This window comes from Gordionus sp. m RMFG-2023, chromosome 1, assembly GCF_954871325.1.
Source record: "Gordionus sp. m RMFG-2023 chromosome 1, tfGorSpeb1-WG-v2, whole genome shotgun sequence".
In the NCBI taxonomy this organism is placed as follows: Eukaryota; Metazoa; Nematomorpha; class Gordioida; order Chordodea; family Parachordodidae; genus Gordionus; species Gordionus sp. m RMFG-2023.
In genome coordinates, this window is record NC_088775.1 from 20,083,275 (window position 1) to 20,107,949 (window position 24,675).

The 24,675-nt window shown below is 24.6% G+C and overlaps 3 protein-coding genes and 1 long non-coding RNA gene across 4 annotated transcripts; 3 read left to right on the top strand and 1 right to left on the bottom strand.

Moving 5' to 3' along the window:
- Positions 1–13,663: 13,663 nt before the first annotated feature.
- Positions 13,664–15,301, bottom strand: LOC135922716 (dr1-associated corepressor homolog). The gene is made up of 12 exons (XM_065457164.1): positions 15,196–15,301; positions 15,107–15,145; positions 14,980–15,045; positions 14,838–14,924; positions 14,657–14,797; positions 14,552–14,611; positions 14,447–14,506; positions 14,314–14,394; positions 14,192–14,269; positions 14,056–14,151; positions 13,957–14,011; positions 13,664–13,916 (listed from the first exon to the last, which is right to left on the bottom strand). Exons 1-11 carry the CDS (start codon positions 15,299–15,301, stop codon positions 14,004–14,006), a joined length of 822 nt encoding a protein of 273 aa, XP_065313236.1. The 3' UTR covers positions 13,664–13,916; positions 13,957–14,003.
- Positions 15,302–16,399: 1,098 nt separating this feature from the next.
- LOC135922726 (uncharacterized) lies at positions 16,400–17,619 on the top strand. Its single transcript, XM_065457174.1, has 2 exons — positions 16,400–16,948; positions 17,011–17,619. The coding sequence occupies exons 1-2, from the start codon at positions 16,400–16,402 to the stop codon at positions 17,617–17,619; spliced, it is 1,158 nt and encodes a 385-aa protein (XP_065313246.1).
- A 4,334-nt stretch (positions 17,620–21,953) lies between these two features.
- Positions 21,954–22,574, top strand: LOC135922733 (uncharacterized). The gene is made up of 4 exons (XM_065457184.1): positions 21,954–21,980; positions 22,026–22,322; positions 22,385–22,521; positions 22,556–22,574. Exons 2-4 carry the CDS (start codon positions 22,140–22,142, stop codon positions 22,572–22,574), a joined length of 339 nt encoding a protein of 112 aa, XP_065313256.1. The 5' UTR covers positions 21,954–21,980; positions 22,026–22,139.
- Positions 22,575–22,593: 19 nt separating this feature from the next.
- LOC135922042 (uncharacterized) lies at positions 22,594–22,967 on the top strand. Its single transcript, XR_010570707.1, has 3 exons — positions 22,594–22,642; positions 22,718–22,807; positions 22,850–22,967. It is a non-coding gene; the product is annotated as an uncharacterized LOC135922042 (long non-coding RNA).
- The last annotated feature ends 1,708 nt before the right edge of the window (positions 22,968–24,675 follow it).

Below are 24,675 nucleotides of genomic sequence, written 5' to 3' on the forward strand. Positions count from 1 at the left end.
TGTTTTGAATTTTTTTAAAGTAAATAGGTAAAAATATATTGTAAAAATGTTAAATTAAAATTTCAGTGAAGATATACCATAGAAATATGACAATTGTCATAATCGTTATTTTTGAACTTTTTTGAATTTTTTAAAAGAAAACTGGTAAATATATATTGTAAACATGTTAAATTAAAATTTTATTGAAGATACCACAGAAAAGTGACAATTGTCATAATCATTATTTTTGAACTTTTTTGTTAAAGCAAGGTAAAATAATATAGAATTTACCCCTATCAATTAACTAAAAGTGCGTATATGATGTTACAAAAATATAAAAAAATAAATAAAAATAATGACCTTATAAAATTTGTGAGAAATATTTTAAAAAAAGATTATAAACCCGAGGAAAATTTAAAACATAAATTGGCCAAAGGCCTTCAAAGAGAGAGCCTAGCATAATTCAATAAAATATAGTAAAAAAAAAATATCTAAAGGCCTTCATTTTTCGAAAAAAACTTATATAAACTTAGAATGTTATGTGTATAATCTTAGTAATTGTTTAAAATAAATATAAATATGAGGGCTAACTTTGAAAATGCCAAATTTAATTTCGTAATTATATTCATTTTTGAAAAGCTATTTAATACTTTGATAGATTTAAATTTCAATAGTAGCTCTAACTTGTAATTTCAGATCGTTCACTAAAGTGAATAAATATTCAAAATGTATTTACTCACAGAATTGAAATAAATAAGTCAAAGATATTATAGTTAGTTGATATACAAATAACCGATGCAGGATTCTATATTTAAATATATTTCGTAGTTAACATGTAGGAAAAAATAAATTAATCTTACAATTATTTTAATCTTATATTGGCCTACTATTATAAATTATATTAAAAAAACATTTCCGGATGTTATGAAGATTAAAGTTTAATCATAATAGTGGAATTTATTTTCATTTAAAGTGATAAATGTTTTATTAATAAAATCTTGAATTTAATCAAATCAAGGAATGACGATTTGCAGGAAAATATCTCATCATTAATTTTGAATATATAAATAAAAGCGAATTTAGGAATTTTATTGTTGATATTACTGTTAGTGACTTAAAAATATAAAATATATCTAAACTGAAATTTTAATTTAATATGTTTAAAAAACATATTTTTACCCAGTTATAAAAAAAGTTGAAAAATAACGATTATGACAATTGTCACTTTTCTATAGTATACTTTCACTGAAATATTATCTTAACATGCATACAAAACATATTTTTACCGATTTACTTTAAAAAAAGTTCAAAAATAACGAGTATGACAATTGTCACTTTTCTATAATACACTTTCCCTGAAATATAAATTTAACAGGTTTACAAAACATATTTTAACCCATTTACTTTAAAAAATCTCAAAAAAGTTTAAAAATAACGATTGTCACTTTTCCATAGTACACTTTCACTGAAATATTAATTTCACATGTATACAAAACATATTTTTACCTATTTACTTTAAAAAAGTTCAAAAATAACGATTATGACAATTGCCATTTTCTAGTGTCGTGAACGAAGTTCGTTTTTTTTGAAAAAAAGTGATGAACGGCGTTCCTTTTTTTTGACAAACTTTGAACGTGAACGCGTTCCTTTTCTTTGATGAACGCGTTCAATTTTACGTTCGTTAAATTTTAAAAACACTTTTTATTTTTATTTATTTGAAAAATTAATATTAATCCACATTTTTTAACAAAAAAGTCTTATATTTTATTTTTTGAAAAATTAATATTTAATCCAATTTTTTAACAAAAAAGTCTTATATTTTTTAATCAGCTGTTTCTTTTTCCTCTTTCATATTGCAATTAACGTACCATAACGTGATAATGCTAGAGGGATAAGATTAAAGTTTATTAATTTGAATATTTTATATTTTAATTTAATAGATTAGCATTTGCATGGATATAAATATTTCATCATCAGATTCTGAAAATCAAAATTCAATATTAGATGAATTAGAATTACCATGTCCCAAATATCAAAAATATTTCACTGTTTTAAAATCAATTCCGAGATATCCTTTTTTTTGACGAGGAAGAAGAGGGCAGATTGGAGGATGATAACATAGCTCAATTTTTTGAGACAATGGATAAAACATTAAATGTTTTTAATAAATTCCCCCTTTTCAAAGAATTGTTTATCAAGTATAACCCCGCAATCCCTTCATCTGCCCCTGTTGAGCGAGTTTTTAGTATAGCTAACGCTGTATTAACTGCCAAGCGATTATTAAAAATTAATAAGAAAATTTTTTTATAAATTTATTTTTTTATCGCTCTATTATATTGTATTTATAATTGTATTATCAAAATAAAACTATTTTTTATCATGGCTAATATATTGTGTTGAAAAATATAAGGCATTTATTTATATTAAATTTAAAAAAAAATTTATCATAAAATTTTGAACGCATGAACGCGTTCATGAACTTGAACGCGTTCCTTTTTTTGAATTTGAACGTGAACGTGAACTATGGACCCCCTCTAAGAAAAATTCCAAGCTACGCCACTGGCAATACCTCTGTAATCTTTAAGGCAGTTTGGGGACTTATTTTTAGGGAAGTTTAGTATAATTGATGTCATCCATTTTTGTAAGTTAATTTTTAATATACAATACGGAGAAGCTAAGATTAAAATGACTGAAATATATTATCAACCTAAACAACTACCCATTTAAAGTAATAAATGAAAAATCTTGTATAACTGTAGTTTGTTCATATTAAATACATTAGAAGAATTAAAAAGAAATTATTTAATTTGTAAGTTTATTTTTTATTATACAATACGGAGAAACTAAGATTAGAAAGACTGAAATATATTATTAACAACCTAAACAACTACCTATTTAAAGTAATAAATGAGAAATCCTGTATAACTGTAGTTTGAAGGTATATAACATTTCATAAATAGTTTAAGTTTTATAATAAGAGAAACTTCCCAAAATACTGTCGGATTCCTCCTTCCCAATCCTAATGTTCAAGTCGCCCAAGATTATCCAATTACTGCTCTTTGAAAAAGATCGAATTGACATAGACATATTAGTAGAAAAAGATTTAAAATTTGAAGGGAAAAATAAAAGTAAAACTTTTACAAAATGCAGATTTGAGAAGATAGAGGCCTTTTATAGTAATGTGGCAAAAGTAATATTATATTATATTGCCCTCTATTCAAAGGTATACGTTTGGACCGAGCAGAGTTTGTCTTTTAGGGGATAGAAAATCGAGGAGCTGATAGGATAGCTGTGAAATTGGATCACATATAGAGGCACCAATGCAGAGAGTAAAGTACATGGAACTATATAGAAATCATAACAGATTGAAGATCAATAAATTCAGAAGAAAAGACAGGCATTAAAGAAAAATTTGAGAGGGGCAGACAGGGGTAGAAAAAAATACGAACGGAAGTACATTAAATGCCATTACCTAGCTAAGTAAAAAAAAATTTTGACCCAGATTCAGGCTGCCTCTTCTAACGTGATTACGAAACCTCTATTCTAATGTATACACTAGAGTACAAGTAAATATTTTGTAGGGGATAAAAGAAATTTGTCGAGGAGCAAATAGTGTAGCTATACATTCAAGCTTAGAGAAAAATTGGGTCACCTTGTAAAAAGTCATCAATAAAGGGTGTAGTCCTTTGGAAACGTCACATAAGAACTAATAAAAGGTCATAGGGAAACGTCATAATAGAACTTAATACCAATTATAATGGATTCTAAGATAAACTAGAAGAAAAAAAAAATTAATAGGGCCAAAAACAGGGGAAGAAAATACGAAGGAATTATATTAAGGGAAGTAAAGTAGTAAAAAGAAATTAACCTGTTTCGATGTGTAAGTTTGGATCCGATACAATTGGGTAAGCAACAAGATAAGGCAAAAATTATTATAACAGTAAAATTAGCGAAATAAAATTTTTGCAGAAAATTATTAAAGTTTTTTTTTAATGATTTTTTAGTTTGTTTATAATAAAACACAATGAAAATAATTAGAAACATGAGAGATATACATGTTTATAAATCTTAACAATACTAATTTATTTTCCAAAAACAATTAAATCCTATTTCGTATTATTTAAAATTGTTTACAAATTTACTTATTTATTTTAAAGGAAAAGCTAAACCCATATGGGAAACTAGAAGGAGACAAAAATAAAAAATAAAGGGGAAAAATAAATAAATAACTATAAATAATAAAGGGAGGGAAAAATCCAAAATGGTGACGAAAAGAATAAAAGTTATGCAAGAAGGGGTAAAACAAAAATTATTAAAAGATGGAGGGCGTAAAATGTAAAAAGTTTATTTTGAAAGGGAAAAACAAAAACGTGAGAAACTAGAAATAAATAAAATAAAAAGTAAAAATAAGTCATAAAAAGGGAGGGAAAAATTTCAAAATGGAGGTGGAAGAATAATAAGTTATCCAAGGGGTAAGAAACAAATTATTAAAAGATGGACGATAAATTATAGAAAAGTATTAAAAGATGGACGATAAATTATAGAAAAGTATTAAAGGATAAGGGGGATAAAAAATATTTAATAGTCAATAAGAAAATAACCTAAGTAAAAGGAGATTTATAAAAATTCAAGATTTTATGAAGGTTGACCAGGGAAGTAAATTTATGTTTAAGGGTTTATTGCCTAAGGAAAGACTAGAAATTAGTCAGGTGCATGGTAAACTGATCCTAAATTTGTGTTTTATATTGTTGCTATGATTATATGTTAAGATTGAAGGTTTCAAAGTGTTAAGTATAAGGGGATGTAGACAAAACTTGTCTCAAAACAATTATAAATAATATAATTCCTAGTATAAAAGTTTAAATCTACTAACATGTTTTATATTATTGCTATGATTATATGTTAAGGTTAAAGTTTCAAATCGTTTAAGTATAAGGGGATGTAGAGTTTAAAACTACTAACATGTTTTATGTTATTGCTATGATTATTGTTAAGGTTAAAGTTTTAAATTGTTTAAGTATAAGGGGATGTAGACAAAACTTGTCTCAATGCTATGTAAATAATGTAATTTCTAGTATAAAGTTTAATCTACTGACACAAAAGCTAATTATTGTATTAATCTTAAGTGAATTTAATTCCTTCCCATCATAAATATGAGAAATATATACATGAGAGATAAAAATAATATACATAAATGGATAAAGCATAGGTATATATATGTAAGAGGTATATACAGGAAAAAATATACATGAAAATAAAGCATAAATCTGAAAATAAATAAAGTATATACAAGAAATAAGTAAATAAGCATAAATATGAAAATAAATAAAGTATATATAAGAAATAAGTAAATAAACATAAATATGAAAAATGAATAAAGTATATTGAAGAAATAATTATAAGAAATAAGTAAATACTAACCTGAGACATAAAGAAAAAAAGTTTGATAACCTGACTCTTGTTCCATCATATTCAAAAGAGTTGGACTGAACATTACATTGTCTCATGTTAATATCCCCTTTCATAATCATTTGGTATTTAATATCAATCCATCAATCCTAAAAAACAAATTCTATCTATACATTAAGTAATACTATTTTCCAGACACATCCATTTGTAAAGATCATATCATTATATATATTATTATTTGCTCTTCTCTACTTGTAATGTTTACGACTATCAAATTGCCCGATTTGAAAAAGCTTCGACATCCATTTTTGAAAAAATTATTTTCCATTTGTTTAAAAAGTGATCTCAATTTTTTTTAAAAATCCACTTTAGAATTATTTTGGTTGTTTTGCATTTTTCATTTCGAAAATTAGGAAAATCAAAAATTAAATTTATAAGAATTTCAGTAATAAAAAAAAACAGTATGATCATATAACTCTCTCTATCAATTAACATTGTAATTAAGATTTTTGTTAATAATTAACTCCCTCATTAACACTGTTTATCAAAGGGGGAGTTAATCTATCATAGTTACAACTTAACTCAGAGGTATTTGATAAGGGGAGTTAATTAATCACGCTACACCGGATTAAATCAGGCAATGTATTCTATTTTACAAATTACTAAATTTATTATTTATTTCAGATTTATTTATTATTATTTAATATTAATTTATTATTATAAATTTATTTTATATTTTTTTTAAAATATGTTTTAATTTGTTACAATATATTTTTTGATTGATATTTTTTTTTAATATATTTTGATCGCTAATTTTTTTTTTTTGTGATATATGTTTTTTTAATAAATTTTTTTAAATATATTTTTTTGATTGATATTTTTTTTTAAATATATATTTTTTTTCTTGATATATCTTTTGATCGCTAATTTTTTAATTTTTTGTGTTATATGTTTTTTTAATAAATTTTTTTAAATATATATTTTTGATTGATATTTTTTTTTATATTTTATTTTTGTATTATATGATTTTTTTTAATAAATTTTTTTGATTGATATTTTTTTTTATATTTTTTATTTTTTGTGTTTATATGTTTAATTTATATTTGATATATCTTTTGATCGCTAATTTTTTTAATTTTTGTGTTATATGATTTTTTAATAAATTTTTTTAATATATTTTTTTAATAAATTTTTTTAAATATATTTTTTTAATTGATATTTTTTAATATATATTTTTAAAATGATTATTATATAATTATATTTTACGTAATTTTATCTATTATATATCTTTTGATAGATAATTTTTTAGGTAATAGTGACAAATGTCATAATCGTTATTTTTGAACTTTTTTGAGTTTTTTTAAAGCAAATAGATAAAAATATGTTTTGTAAATATGTTAAATTAATATTTCAGTGAAAGTGTACTATAGAAAAGTGGCAATTGTCATAATCGTTATTTTTGAACTTTTTTGAGTTTTTTTAAAGTAAATGGGTAAAAATATGTTTTATAAACATGTTAAATTAATATTTCAGTGAAAGTACACTATGGAAAAGTGAAAATTGTCATAATCGTTATTTTTGAAATTTTTTTAGATTTTTTAAAGTAAATGGGTAAAAATATATTTAGTAAACATAATAAATTAAAGTGAAAGTGTACTATGGAAAAGTGACAATTGTCATAATTGTTATTTTTAAACTTTTCTTAGATTTTTTAAAGTAAATGGGTAAAAATATGTTTTGTAAACATATCAAATTGATATTTCAGTTAAAGTGTACTATGGAAAAGTGACAAATCGTTATTTTTGAACTTTTTTGAGTTTTTTTAAAGTAAATGGGTAAAAAAATGTTTTGTAAACATATTAAATTAATATTTCAGTGAAAGTGTACTATGGAAAAGTGATAATTGTCATAATCGTTATTTTTGAACTTTTTTGAGTTTTTTTAAAGTAAATGGGTAAAAATATGTTTTGTAAACATGTTAAATTAATATTTCAGTGAAAGTGTACTATGGAAAAGTGACAATTGTCATAATCGTTATTTTTGAACTTTTTTTAAAGTAAATTGGTAAAAATATGTTTTGTAAACATGTTAAATTGATATTTCAGTGAAAGTGCACTATGGAAAAGTGACAATTGTCATAATCGTTATTTTGAACTTTTTTTAAAGTAAATGGGTAAAAATATGTTTTATAAACATCTTAAATTAATATTTCAGTGAAAGTGTACTATGGAAAAGTGACAATTGTCATAATCGTTATTTTAAAACTTTTTTTAAAGTAAATGGATAAAAATATGTTTTGTAAACATGTTAAATTAATATTTCAGTGAAAGTGTACAATGGAAAAGTGACAATTGTCATAATCGTTATTTTTGAACTTTTTTAAGATCTTTTAAAGTAAATGGGAAAAAATATGTTTTGTAAACATGTTTAATTAAAATTTCAGTGAAAGTGTACTATGGAAAAGTGACAATGGTCATAATCGTTATTTTTGAACTTTTTTAAGTTATTTTAAAGTAAATTGGTAAAAATATGTTTTGTAAACATGTTACATTAATATTTCGGTGAAGGTGTATTATAGAAAAGTGACAATTGTCCTAATCGTTATTTTTGAACTTTTTTGAATTTTTTTAAAGTAAATGGGTAAAAATATGTTTTGTAAACATGTTTAATTAAAATTTCAGTGAAAGTGTACTATGGGAAAATGGTAGTGCTGTAAACATTTTTAAAAAAATCGAACGCGTTCGCGTTCAACGTTCATTGACAAAAATCGAACGCGTTCACGTTCACGTTCAAATTCAAAAAAAGGAACGCGTTCAAGTTCATGAACGCGTTCATGCGTTCAAAATTTTATGATAAATTTTTTTTTTAATTTAATATAAATAAATGCCTTATATTTTTCAACACAATATATTAGCCATGATAAAAAATAGTTTTATTTTGATAATACAATTATAAATACAATATAATAGAGCGATAAAAAAATAAATTTATAAAAAAATTTTCTTATTAATTTTTAATAATCGCTTGGCAGTTAATACAGCGTTAGCTATACTAAAAACTCGCTCAACAGGGGCAGATGAAGGGATTGCGGTGTTATACTTGATAAACAATTCTTTTAAAAGGGGGAATTTATTAAAAACATTTAATGTTTTATCCATTGTCTCAAAAAATTGAGCTATGTTATCATCCTCCAATCTGCCCTCTTCTTCCTCGTCAAAAAAAAGGATATCTCGGAATTGATTTTAAAACAGTGAAATATTTTTGATATTTGGGACATGGTAATTCTAATTCATCTAATATTGAATTTTGATTTTCAGAATCTGATGATGAAATATTTATATCCATGCAAATGCTAATCTATTAAATTAAAATATAAAATATTCAAATTAATAAACTTTAATCTTATCCTCTCTAGCATTATCACGTTATGGTACGTTAATTGCAATATGAAAGACGAAAAAGAAACAGCTGATTAAAAAATATAAGACTTTTTTGTTAAAAAATTGGATTAAATATTAATTTTTCAAAAAATAAAAATATAAGACTTTTTTGTTAAAAAATGTGGATTAATATTAATTTTTCAAATAAATAAAAATAAAAAGTGTTTTTAAAATTGAACGAACGTAAAATTGAACGCGTTCATCAAAGAAAAGGAACGCGTTCACGTTCAAAGTTTGTCAAAAAAAAGGAACGCCGTTTTTCAAAAAAAACGAACTTCGTTCACGAACGCGTTCATTTTGAACGCGTTCGTTTACAACACTAGAAAATGGCAATTGTCATAATCGTTATTTTTAAACTTTTTTAAGATTTTTTAAAGTAAATAGGTAAAAATATGTTTTGTATACATGTGAAATTAATATTTCAGTGAAAGTGTACTATGGAAAAGTGACAATCGTTATTTTTAAACTTTTTTGAGATTTTTTAAAGTAAATGGGTTAAAATATGTTTTGTATACCTGTTAAATTTATATTTCAGGGAAAGTGTATTATAGAAAAGTGACAATTGTCATACTCGTTATTTTTGAACTTTTTTTAAAGTAAATCGGTAAAAATATGTTTTGTATGCATGTTAAAATAATATTTCAGTGAAAGTGTTCTATAGAAAAGTGACAATTGTCATAATCGTTATTTTTCAACTTTTTTTATAACTGGGTAAAAATATGTTTTTTAAACATATTAAATTAAAATTTCAGTTTAGATATATTTTATATTTTTAAGTCACTAACAGTAATATCAACAATAAAATTCCTAAATTCGCTTTTATTTATATATTCAAAATTAATGATGAGATATTTTCCTGCAAATCGTCATTCCTTGATTTGATTAAATTCAAGATTTTATTAATAAAACATTTATCACTTTAAATGAAAATAAATTCCACTATTATGATTAAACTTTAATCTTCATAACATCCGGAAATGTTTTTTTAATATAATTTATAATAGTAGGCCAATATAAGATTAAAATAATTGTAAGATTAATTTATTTTTTCCTACATGTTAACTACGAAATATATTTAAATATAGAATCCTGCATCGGTTATTTGTATATCAACTAACTATAATATCTTTGACTTATTTATTTCAATTCTGTGAGTAAATACATTTTGAATATTAATTCACTTTAGTGAACGATCTGAAATTACAAGTTAGAGCTACTATTGAAATTTAAATCTATCAAAGTATTAAATAGCTTTTCAAAAATGAATATAATTACGAAATTAAATTTGGCATTTTCAAAGTTAGCCCTCATATTTATATTTATTTTAAACAATTACTAAGATTATACACATAACATTCTAAGTTTATATAAGTTTTTTTCGAAAAATGAAGGCCTTTAGATATTTTTTTTTTACTATATTTTATTGAATTATGCTAGGCTCTCTCTTTGAAGGCCTTTGGCCAATTTATGTTTTAAATTTTCCACTATATTTTATTGAATTATGCTAGGCTCTCTCTTTGAAGGCCTTTGGCCAATTTATGTTTTAAATTTTCCTCGGGTTTATAATCTTTTTTTAAAATATTTCTCACAAATTTTATAAGGTCATTATTTTATTTATTTTTTTATATTTTTGTAACATCATATACGCACTTTTAGTTAATTGATAGGGGTAAATTCTATATTATTTTACCTTGCTTTAACAAAAAAGTTCAAAAATAATGATTATGACAATTGTCACTTTTCTGTGGTATCTTCAATAAAATTTTAATTTAACATGTTTACAATATATATTTACCAGTTTTCTTTTAAAAAATTCAAAAAAGTTCAAAAATAACGATTATGACAATTGTCATATTTCTATGGTATATCTTCACTGAAATTTTAATTTAACATTTTTACAATATATTTTTACCTATTTACTTTAAAAAAATTCAAAACAGTTCAAAAATAACGATTATGACAATTGTCACTTTTTTATGGTATATCTTCACTGAAATTTTAATTTAACATATTTACATTATATATTACTTTAAAAAAATTCAAAAAAGTTCAAAAATAACGATTATGACAATTGCCACTTTTCTATGGTATATCTTCACTGAAATTTTAATTTAACATTTTTACAATATATATTTTTACCGATTTACTTTTAAAAAATATTAAAAAGTTCAAAAATAACGATTATGACAATTGTCACTTTTCTATAGTACACTTTCGCTGAAATATTAATTTAACATGTTTACAAAACATATTTTTACCAATTTACTTTAAAAAAACTTAAAAAAGTTCAAAAATAACGATTATGACAATTGTCACTTTTCTATAATACACTTTCACTGAAATATTAATTTAACATGTTTACAAAACATATTTTTACCAATTTACTTTAAAAAAACTTAAAAAAGTTTAAAAATAACGATTATGACAATTGTCACTTTTCTATAGTACACTTTCACTGAAATATTAATTTAACATGTTTACAAAACATATTTTTACCCATTTACTTTAAAAAAACTCAAAAAAGTTCAAAAATAACAATTATGACAATTATCACTTTTCCATAATACACTTTCACTGAAATTTTAATTTAACATGTTTACAAAACATATTTTTACCAATTTACTTTAAAAAAAGTTCAAAAATAACGATTATGACAATTGTCACTTTTCTATAGTACACTTTCACTGAAATATTGATTTAACATGTTTACAAAACATATTTTTACCCATTTACTTTAAAAAAACTCAAAAAAGTTCAAAAATAACGATTATGACAAATGTCACTTTTTCATAGTACGCTTTCACTGAAATATTAATTTAACATGTTTACAAAACATATTTTTACCCATTTACTTTAAAAAAACTTAAATAAGTACAAAAATAACGATTATGACAAATGTCACTTTTCCATAGTGCACTTTCACTGAAATATTAATTTAACATGTTTACAAAACATATTTTTACCCATTTACTTTAAAAAATCTAAAAAAAGTTCAAAAATAACGATTATGACAATTGTCACTTTTCTATAGTACATTTTCACTGAAATATTAATTTAACATGTTTACAAAACATATTTTTACCCATTTACTTTAAAAAAACTCAAAAAAGTTCAAAAATAACGATTATGACAATTGTCACTTTTCTATAGTACACTTTCACTGAAATATTAATTTAACATATTTACAAAATATATTTTTATCTATTTGCTTTAAAAAAACTCAAAAAAGTTCAAAAATAACGATTATGATATTTATCACTATTACCTAAAAAATTATCTATCAAAAGATATATAATAGATAAAATTACGTAAAATATAAATATATTATAATCATTTTTAAAATATATATTAAAAAATATCAATTAAAAAAATATATTTAAAAAAATTTATTAAAAAAATATATTAAAAAATATCAATCAAAAAAATAAATTTAAAAAAATTTATTAAAAAAATATATTAAAAAACATCAATCAAAAAAATTTATTAAAAAAATCATATAAGCAAAAATTAAAAAAATTAGCGATCAAAAGATATATCAAATATAAATTTATTATAAAAATCATATAAGCAAAAATTAAAAAAATTAGCGATCAAAATATATATCAAATATAAATTTTAAAAAAAATATCAATCAAAAAAATATATTTAAAAAAATTTCATAAAAAAACATATAACACAAAAAATAAAAAAATTACCGATCAAAAAGAAAAATATCAATCAAAAAATATATGTAACTGTAATATTTGGACCGATGGGTTCCCTAGTCTGAATGGGAAAAATACAGTCCGTGATCGGGGGTCCGGGATAATCGATGACGGGATCCAGGGGGCCGGGTTTTATCGATTTAGTCCTGGAATCACTTGGACAACGTAGTTAAAATAATATTCGAAGTTTATTCAACAAAGTAAAATTTCAAAAAAATATCAATTTACAAAACGAACGAAAATAATTAATGATCCAAAAAGGTGTTTTGTTTTCAACCTTTATAATTTTTAAAACAAAAAGGGAAAAAAAAGTTGTTATTTAATCGCGATACAATCATTCATGAAACTGGTAAGAACCAGTTTCAAATGCAATATAAAAATAAGGTATAATATATCAATTTCATAACAAAATAAAGGATGGGAAAACAAAAGAAACAAGTAGAAAAAAAAAGAAATAAGTTGTACGCAGTGGCGTAGCTAGGAATTTTCCTTAGAGGGGGCCCATATATAAAAGCCTGATATTGGTTTTTAAGATAATATAAAAGTCCTAGAATTATTAATTATTTTAATTAGTGTTGTTAAACGGCTCGACTTGAGCTGATTTTTATAAACAGCTAACTCAATATTTTTGCCAAAAAATATTGTTCAAGCCTAGAGATTTCTCGAATAATATAAAACTTGTATCTCCATGAGCAAAATTTTCTGGCTAATATATTGAGTTAGCCATATCGGCTAAAATTGAGCCACTAATTTTAATTAAAATAACACATTGACACAATTTTATTGATATACGTTTCATTTTATTATACTTTTAGAAGTTATTTACAAATAAAAAGCGATTATTTAAAATATAAATATTATATTGATTTAATTATAAATATTATATTGCTTTAATTATAAATATTTATTGCTTTAATTATAAATATTATATTGCTTTAATTATAAATATTATATTGCTTTAATTATAAATATTGTATTGCCTTAATTATAAATATTAGTATTACACATATAAATTGCTTTAATTATAAATATTATATTGCCTTAATTATAAATGATATATTTTATAATTAGTAAACACATTAAAACTATAGGTTAAAAAATAAATGTTTTTTTTAAACTGTAAATTTAAGTCGATATCCTTCAAAGTGAAAAAATCAAAATTGTGTTGGCAATATTTTTTTACCAATATATGATAGATGTTTAAAATTAATATTGAGAAACCTAGGCTAATAATCATAGATGACATGTTAGCTTTGGAACCAACTTTTGATTATTATAAGTATAAAGTAATAGACTATATCACTTGTAGTAGGTGATGGTTCTAAATGATCTAGTATAATTGGTTGTCTATTATCCTTTAGTTTTCTGGAGTATGTGGGAATTGCTAAGATTTTATATAAATATAATTTAAATAAGACTAATACCTGACATGAGTGGAACTTCATTTCCATTTAAATTCTCCCTAGATTTTTTATATATCTAAAATTTTAATGTAAATATTAATAAGTAATTGATTACATTACATTTATTAGATAGTGATTTGTTGTGACTTAGTGTATTTTTTTGTTTGTTATCACTATTTTTTTTACCCCTTGGTGTGAATATTAATTGAGATATTCCTATAAAAATAAATTAAAATAAAACAACATATTAGATAACCTTTAAATTCTAAATTGATACAGCCTATAATATTTTGTTGACTACTATCATTCTTCTTCAATGTGATACTTGATATACCTAAAATTATGATATAAATATTTAAAGGTAATAGTTAACATTACTTTTACTAGGTAGAGATTTGAAGTGATCAAGTGTATTTAGCTTATTTTTATCATAATTTTTTATAGAGTATCTAGGTATTTCTAAAATTTAAATGAATACATTTAAATAAGGTCATATAAGTTCATAAAATACCTGAGGTGAGTGGTAAATTGTTGCTTATGGTATCAAGTTCATCATTAAAATTCTGATTTTCTATATTAATTGGTGATTCATTTAAATAAGGTCATTATAAAATACCTGATGTGGGTGGTAAATTGTTGCTTATGGTATCAAGTTCATCATTAAAATTTTGATTTTCTATATTAATTAGTGATTCATTTAAATAAGGTCATTATAAAATACCTGATGTGGGTGGTAAATTGTTGCTTATGATATCAAGTTCATCATTAAAATTTTGATTTTCTATATTAATTAGTGATTTGGTATGTTCATTTTGTTGACTATCATCATTTTTATTAAATGTAATACTTGATATATCTAAATCTATAATAAAAAATATTTAAATCTTAATAGATTATATTACTTGTACTAGGTAGTGATTTTATATGGTCTTTGGGTATATAAATGAGTGTATCAAGATCATTTTCTTCCCTCCTACGTTTGGGTATATCTTATAAATGTCAAAATATTTTGGTTAGCCAATATTATTTAAAATAATAAATTACCCAAAGTGGTTTGTACTGGCAATTTTAATTTAGTTAAAACTATGACTAGGTGTTTAATTTTAAATTCTAAAATAAAAATAGTTAGCTATTAATTTTAAATATCTTTTATATTAAATGTTATTTTGACCTGGTGTATTTACATCATCCTTATTATTTTCAATAGAGCCTATAATGCATAAGATATTAATTAGTACACTGGATTAAATATTTTTTAACCTCGTGTATTTATATCATGCTTATCATTTTCAACAGGGCATAAATTGCATGAGATATTAGCTGGTAAATTTTTTTTGTTACTTAGTAAATATTTTCTAATGTCCATTTCCTTCAATCTTAAAGTTCGTAAATAGGAAATAACAATCTTTACTTTTTAGTCATAAATTTAATCTCTTTAATAATTTCATTTATAAAAATGCTACAAAATATAAACCAAATATATATTATTAGAAATAAAAGCAGAGAAAGTAGATTATGCACTATTTTCATATTATTATTTTCGAACCATATCTTCGATAAATTATAATAAATATTTTTTTAAATATGCATAAATAATATATTATTATATTTTATTAGATTATTATCAATGACTTTAAAATAATATACAGAATAATTTATATATATATATTAGTAATAATATCCTTCCACAAACATCAAAACCAGAAAAATATAAATATTCATGGTATTTATTTGATATAAAGTCACTTTTGAGTCTTTTGAACGAATAATCTAAAAAAATGGCTCTGAGGGGGGGGGGGTAGATTATGCACTTTTTTATTTCATATTATTATTTTCGAACCATATCTTGGATAATTTATAATAAATATTTTTTTAAATATGCATAAATAATATATTATTATAATTTATTAGATTATTATCAATGACTTTAAAATAATATACAGAATAATTTATATATATATAAAAGTAATAATATCTTTCCACAAACATCAAAACCAGAAAAATATAAATATTCATGGTATTTATTTGATATAAAGTCACTTTTGAGTCTTTTGAACGAATAATCTAAAAAAAATTGCTCTGAGGGGGGGGGGGTAGATTATGCACTTTTTTATTTCATATTATTATTATCGAACCATATCTTGGATAATTTATAATAAATATTTTTTTAAAAATGCATCAATAATATATTATTAAAATTAATAGATTATTATCAATGACTTTAAAATAATATACAGAATAATTTATATATATATTTAAAATTAAAAGTAATAATATCCTTCCACAAACATCAAAACCAGAAAAATATAAATATTCATGGTATTTATTTGATATAAAGTCACTTTTGAGTCTTTTAAACGAATATTCTAAAAAAAAAATTAATTGCTCTGGGGGGGGTTCAAACCCGAAAACCCCCCCCGTAGCTACGCCACTGGGTATTGCACTAATTCCAGTCACACTAAAAATGTTCACATACATATCAGTCAGGATTAAACCAATCATTAACAGATTCCTTTCTAATGCTATCACATCATACAGGAAGGGCAGAAATACTACGGAGTTGACCATGGCACTTAAGGTCATTCTGGAAAAGGCCAGAATGCATAAACCCCCCATCTTTGCCCTGATGATTGATTTAAGTCAAGCCTTTGACTCCATAATTCAGAATAAGATATGGCCCTTGCTGGAAAACATTGGAATAGATAAACATCTGATAGCGCTAATTAAGATAATTTACGACAATCTTAGCGTAGTTCCTCAGCATTTAAATATGAAGTCGCAACCTTTTAAAGCAAATAGAGGCCTCAAACAAGGATGCATCCTTTCACCGATTATTTTTAATGAATATGCACTCAACACATATAACAGTGAGCAACAACACCTCAATGATATGCACAACTCTTTAAACTTTCTATGTTATGCTGACGACGTATGTATTCTAGCCAACTCAGAATACAAATTAAGAAATATTTTATCATTATTTGTCAACAACTGTGATGGATATGGTCTAAGAGTAAACTACACAAAAACCAAACTAATCACCTCGCGAGTCACTTAAACCCCTTTAACTTTGAGGGTAATACGATAGAATTAGTGTCAGATTTTAAATACCTAGGAACCAGGATAACGTCATTAGGCCTCACCTTTTTAGATACGAAATCGAGAACGAATAATGCTAGACTCCGCTATCATCAACTGTCGAAATTATGGTCATCCAACCATATATCAACTAATTTAAAAATAAGACTCTTCAAGTCCCTAATTGTACCCATTTTTACCTACGGCCTGGAGACTTGGCAAGACTCAAAAAGTAACATCAGCACAATTCAGACTTTTATAAACAAATGCCTTAGAAGAATCACCAAAACGTATTACCCATACAACACATCAAATACAACGCTCTGGAATAGATGCGACATCCTACCAATCAATCGTCTCATACCCATGAGGAGACTAGAATTACTAGGCCATAGCTTAAGACACTCGCAGGAAAATATGATATTCTCGTCCTTGAAATGGTGCCCTGACGGTAGGAGGAAAACCCCTAAATACTATTGGTTGGCGAAATGTTTGAAAGATATGGACCTGATTAACCTCTCGTTTGCAGATTTCATGGCACTTAGCAAAAACAAGAAACACCTAAAGGAACATTTACAATACATGCTAAAATATGGCCTAAAATAATATCGCAACCGTTCTTCACCTTTACGTTCTTGCAATAAATGGAATAAGTGTATTTATAATAACCTGAACAACAACAACATAACTTAACTTCCTTTAATAACCCACGACCTTCCTTTCTGGACACACGATATCGGCGACGATAACGATAACAATTACGAAAATATTAGCTGTATAACAGGCAATGAGAAGATAAACTGGCTATAATAATAACGCAATATATCGGACGAACCCAAATACCATTGGCACAGAACATATAAGATCTACAGGACATACAATATTTTGGCACACCGAACAACAAACAAGGAAGAGACTCTTAATGCAAACTTAACATAAACTCTCAATACTTAACAAGATATAAGGGTTATTTTTTTGTTGCCTCACTAAATACCACTTAAGGACGCAGGTACATTTTTTTATATGACATTATTTTTATTTTTTCCTTAACACTATTCTGCCGGAAACGGAACTAATACATCACCATTATTGTACTTCTTCCTTCTTCACTTTGCTAACAGGCTACATAGTGGTACCGTCCACTATAATAAAAGGGGTAGACATCATGTATGGGATCTATATACTAGTGAAAATACATGATGCACGCTTCAACTCCTGGTGGGTAAAATTTCAAATTTTCAAAATATCAAGTAAATATTATCATTATCATTATTATATTATAAATATATAAAATAGTGAATATCAATATTGTCAATGTTTATAATTACCTTAAATCCAAAACTTACCCAACCTCCTATATCGGAGATCATGGGTTGAAAAGAAACCTTAGAGTTAAATGTGCCAAGTTTTCCTTAAAGAATGGCAAACTCTACCATCACCTACATAATGCTGAGGTAATCTCACTCATTAGTCAACAACATAATATTTTAGTTTCATTCCATGGAGGATGTGACACAAATATCACAGAAATGTCATTATCAGGTCATTTTGGAATCAACAAGACATATGATAAATTAGTTGAAAGGTATATTTACACTATTTAACATAATTTTATAAACGGGTTAAAGTATTGTATTTTGTGAAAAACATAGAAATAAATATCAGAATAAGGGTTAAACTACCTTAAGATATAGATGATTATAACAAAATGAATTTGTAATTGCTCATATTTTTTATTTAAATATTTTTTTATATGCTTGATACTTATGTTACAAAATGAATTTGTAATTGCCTCATCTTTTTTTAATTTTGCAATTTATAAGCAGGGATGTACTCAAAATAAAAATCTGTTTCAATTTATAGAATATTTTTAAATATAGGCCATTAACCTGATATGGCCCAAAAAGCTTGCACCACTTCTCAAAATGAATTTATGACTTTAAAATCATAGTACCAATATACTCTTTCTTTTAACTGATAGCAGCGTCTACATGACAGGATTTTCACTGGATGCAAACCCCCCTCAAAAACCTCAGCCTACCCCCCTAAAAAAATTTGCCACCTTCGGTGACATTATTACGATAGAATAAATTATAATCTTATAAATATAAGTCTGAATATTTTATGAAATAATGATATATAGATTACAGGAAAAATATTTGGTATAAAAATTATCGAAATTTAAAAAATTATATATTTTAATCTCCACATAATAATTTTATTTTATTTATAATTTTTTTAATGTTAAAAATATATATAACATAAGGAATATAAATATGTGTGCAGAAAAAGACTAATTATAAATAACTAACTAATACTAGTAATCCAAATTTATTCAAATAAAAAAGAGAATTATAATGCAAAATGTCTATATTGCTATTTAATATTTAAAAAAAATGGATATTATAATTGCTACATAATAATTTTTTTTAATGTTAAAGATATAACATAAGGAATATAAATATATGTGCAGAAAAAGACTAATTAAAAATGACTAACTAATAAGGGATTAGTAATCCAAATTTATTCAAATATTGAAAAAAGGGAATTATAATGCCAAATGTCTAAATTTATTGCTGTTTAATATGGAAAAAAAAGGATTATCCAATTAAAAGATTAGATAGTCTTTTAGAAGTTAACGCAAAATCTGTAATAATATCTTCTGTTTTAAATGTATCATATATATCAATTTCACTTGATATTAATAATAAATTTTCTAAAAAAGAATCAGAGATTTTATTTCGAATACGTGTTTTAACAATTTTGACTTTACTCATAGCTCTTTCAGCAGAGCATGAGGTGGTGGGGAGGGTTATAAGATATTTATATAACGTTTTAAGATAAGGAAAAGAACTTGATTTAATTAATAATCTATATGGTAGAATAAATGAATATTTCAGCCATCTTTTTGTTTCGGTCATTTTACTATCATTTATAATGTTTTCACCTGTAAACATATATTAAAATTAAGTTGTTAATAAAATTAATAACTTTCATCATATAAGGTATCATTTTTTCTAATATTGATTAAATCTTTACTATAAATGATTGATAAGGAATCTAAGTATGATGGTCTAAAATTGGAAAATTCATCTATAATTTTCTGTGCATCAAAATTATATAAACACAATTTCAGATATCTGGGAAATTTCTATATTCTCATTATCTGCTAATCCCGCAGGAGTAAAAATAGCTGATTTAAAAAGTTTAATGATTCATAATTAAATCTTTCATTTAATTGTTCAATGATCATATTAATCACTGGGTAAAATTTTTCATTTTTATATCTAAAAAAATATATATTATTTTAAAATATACTTTTCATAAACTTTTCTTTTTGTTGTTCAATATAATTATCAAACTCTTTTTGATCCAATTTAAATATTGACTTAATATTATAAATATCGGTTGTAACATTATTCTTATCCATAAATGATTTAACATCGGTATGTAATGATGCTAATATATTATCACCATTTGCTTAATTAGAAAATGTAATTAAAATACATGAATCATAATTTACCCCTTAATCTTTGGAATTTATTTTTTGTATGTTGGATCAATTTAATCATCATTGCTAAATTATTTCCAATTGCCTGCATTTCAATGCAAGTTTCATGTGTACATTTTAAGATTATTCTTATCCTAAAATAAAATCATATCGTTTTATTCTAGATAGCAATCCCTCAGAAATTGAAAATGTGATTGCGTCATCAGAATTGCTTAACTCTGTCAAGGAGGCTATTATATATTCATAAACATCTAAAAAAATTTATAATGCTTTGAAAGATGATGCCCAATTTCTGAAAATAAATAAAATTCTTAAAAAAATTATATTTATTTACCTTGTTTTGTTTTTTATTCTTTTGAGAGTTTTTTGGTTTTTTGCATTTGAAATTTGGTAAAAACACCCTGGCGTTTAACTCCATTCATAAAATTATATAATTCATCTAAAATTCCCATAGTTTTTTTAATTTCATTCCCATATCCACATATACGAATAACAATTAAATTAAGCCTATGAGCATGCAGACATAAGTAGCTTTAGGAGCTTCTTTAAATATTAAAGCCTGTACTCCCTTATTAACACCTCTCATATTACTAGCACCATCCATACTTTGCCCAATCATGTATTCTAGTGGAATATGTAATGCCTTTAATTTAGTTAGAACATTATTTTTAATATTTTATCCTGTTGTGTCAGAAGTTGTAAAATATTAATGATTCTTTCTACTGGGTGTGGGTGTGGATATTCTTGTATATACCTTATAATTAAGGCAACACATTCCTTTTTTGAAATATCATATGTACCATCTAATATTAAGCTAAAGGCACAATTTGTTTAATTATTTCATTCAATATTTTTATTATCTCAGCCAATTTTTTAACATGGCCATAGGAAATGAAGTTTATTGCCTTAATATTTTATTACCACTTTTTCCTCGTGAACTAATATTTTTCTCTAGATATGCTCTTAATACTGGAACATTCTTTGAGATCAAAGTTATAAGTCTTGAAAAATTACCATCATGAGAATTGCTTCCCCAAAAAGCAATATTGCCCCGTATTAAATACATAATAGCATCAATTATATTATTAAATAATATAACGATTTTGGGTTATAATTTCCTCTCGGTTGAATAAAATGTGGTCATCAATACGCCCCCGAGAAATCCATGCCATATGTGCAGATTCACAATCTGCATGAACAGGGGATGTTTCATGTCTCTCCATATCCCTGACTAAATTATTCCAGCTATCTGCACCTTTATGAGTCCATTGCATGCTTCCTTGATGACTTCCAAACATAATACAGAATACTTTATCCAAAATAGAGCGATTTAAATATATAGCAGTTGCTGTTGATTATTTTTCCAAATATATCGAAGCACAACCTTTAAAGGATAAGAATGCCCATTCAGTGACCCTCTTTTTATATACTGTTATGCAGGCATGGCAGAGTCAAGGTTGATGAAATTTTTATAATATAATGATATTTATCATATTTATAGGTCCAAATCAATGATCAGGGACGCGAGTTTGTAAATCAAGTGAGTAATGAATATCACAAACTCGTGGGAACCCATCAGAGAGTGACAAGCGCCTACCATCCTCAGGCTAATGGCATGGTAGAGAGAGCTAATCGTACTCTTCAAAATTCACTTTTGAAGTGTACAAAAGGCAATCAGAAGGATTGGCCTGGAGTTTTCCCTGGTATTGTATTTGCCTACAATACATCAACGCATGAATCCTCAAAATTCACGCCATATGAGATGATGTATGGCAGAAAAGCTCTACTGCCCTGTGAGGTATGATATATATCACTATTTGTATAAAATAAATTTACATAATAAATATTTTATTATTTAAGGATGATAGAGAACCAGATACAGATCTTGATGATCTATCTGACACTGATTATGAAAGCAATTACAAGAGTACAGCTGAGAATATGGAAGTCATATTCAATACTGCAATAAAAAATATTGCAAAGGCTCAGCTTAAGCAGCAACGAGATTATAAAACTCGTAATGCTGCTAAGAATGCACTTTATCACATAAATGATAAAGTGCTTGTGTGGAATAATCGTCGAGCTGACAGGAAAGGAGGGAAAATGTTGCAGCCTTGGGTAGGCCCATATACAATTGTTAAAATTGTTAATAGTAAAATCCTAATTTTTAACAAAATATTTATACATATTTAGGCAATGTTGAATTATCTTCCTTAACGGGAAAAATTTTACGTATAAAGACTAACCTCAGTAATTTAAAACACTATATCGAGGGGAACAAAGGTATTTTTTAAACATACAAATATAACTTTTTTAATGGTAAAGAAACAGTTAAAAAACCTAATAATATGGTACATTGTGAAACTATAGTAGGTGTTCAAGATCAAGGTAATATATACAGTTAATTCATAAAAATAATATTAAACAAATAATTAAGTTTGTAGGCTTCTTAAATCTATAGTTGGAGAAGGAGAAGGTAATCAAATGCATTTGGAAAAAAGGAAAATATATTTTTTATTATTATATTTCCATTAGAAGAAACACTATTTGAAGAGATGTCCTGTGAAATAAATGTTGCAGAAGAAAGTTTTATTTTTAAAAAATTGAAAATTTTTGATAAAGCTAAAATCCTAGGGTTGGAAATTGGAAAGGAGGACACCAACATAAACCATGTCAAGAGAAAGGGTATAATATATAAAATTATTTTTTTATATGCAGATACATTTGGTGAAGATCCAACAAAAGCTTATAAAAGTATAGTAAGAAAGGGAGGATATGTAGGCATACAAGATCAAGGTAAAGGTAATATATTTTAAAAATATGTTATTATTTAATTATCTAATTTAGATGACGAAATTATTGTTGATACAATAATACCAAAGAAAATTGGTGAGGTTTTTTTGCCCACAACTAGGAATTGGAAAGTATACCACTCTAAACGGTTCAATTTCAAAGTAATTGGCCGTTATCCCAAGATCGAAAGTGGTATATTAAAGGAAATATTCACAACCGATTGTGGGTGATGGAAACTGTTTTTTAGGTTAGTTACTTTATATAATATTTAATTATTTAACATGTTTATAGGTGTATAAGTCAAGAAATATCAAATAGTCAGGATAATTATAATTACCTGAGGGAGAAATGCGTTGCCTTTATGAGGAGCAACGATTTCAAATTGGAAATGGAAAAATTCATAGGATATCTTGTAGAAGAATACCTAATTGACAGAAATTAGGAAATGGTGTCTGGGCAACAGAAGTGGAAATATTATCTATGGCCACATTGTTGCAGACAAATATATTAATTTATACCCAATATAAGTGGGCTTATTATTCACCCATGAAATTTTTTAATAATATTAAAATTTTTAAAGAAAATATATATTTATGTAATGAAAATAACAATCATTTTGTTAGAATTATATCAATGTAATTAATATTTATTCTAATATTTTTATTCCATTATATTTATTGCAATTTAGTTGTAAGTATAATCGGTAAGCATTTTTTTATTAAATGTTATTGCACTTTATATTTTTTATTAATAGTTATTTTAATAAAAGGTACAATAGGTTGGCATCCTTTTTATCAATGTAATTAATATTTATTCTTATACTTTTATTTCATTATATTTATCGCAATTTAGTTGAAAGTATAATCGATAAGCATTTTTTTATTAAATATTATTGCACTTTATATTTTTTATTAATAGTTAATTTTATAAAAGGTACAATAGGTTGGCATCTTTTTTATGAGTTCAATTCTATTCAATTGCGAATTTATACTATATAGCATTTTATAATTAGTTATTTTTATATAAAGTCACAATAGTGAATCATTAGATGAGTGATATGTAATTTATGTTTAAATATGAATAAATTTAACCTACCATGTGTATATAAATTTTGATCAAACCTTTTTTAAATTAAGCTATAACGTTTTCGGCGTTAAATTATTTATAGGCATAAGAAATTTAAAAAGGTTGAAAGTTAGATGTTAATATTACTAAATATTAGAAATTATAATCTATCTTATAAATTTTAATTATCTCACTCATAAGTGTCAATATTGGAAAAATTACAAACTTTAAGCATCATCTGTCGGTCATAAGTGTCAATATTGCTATATATAAATTTTAAGCAGTAACTGTCA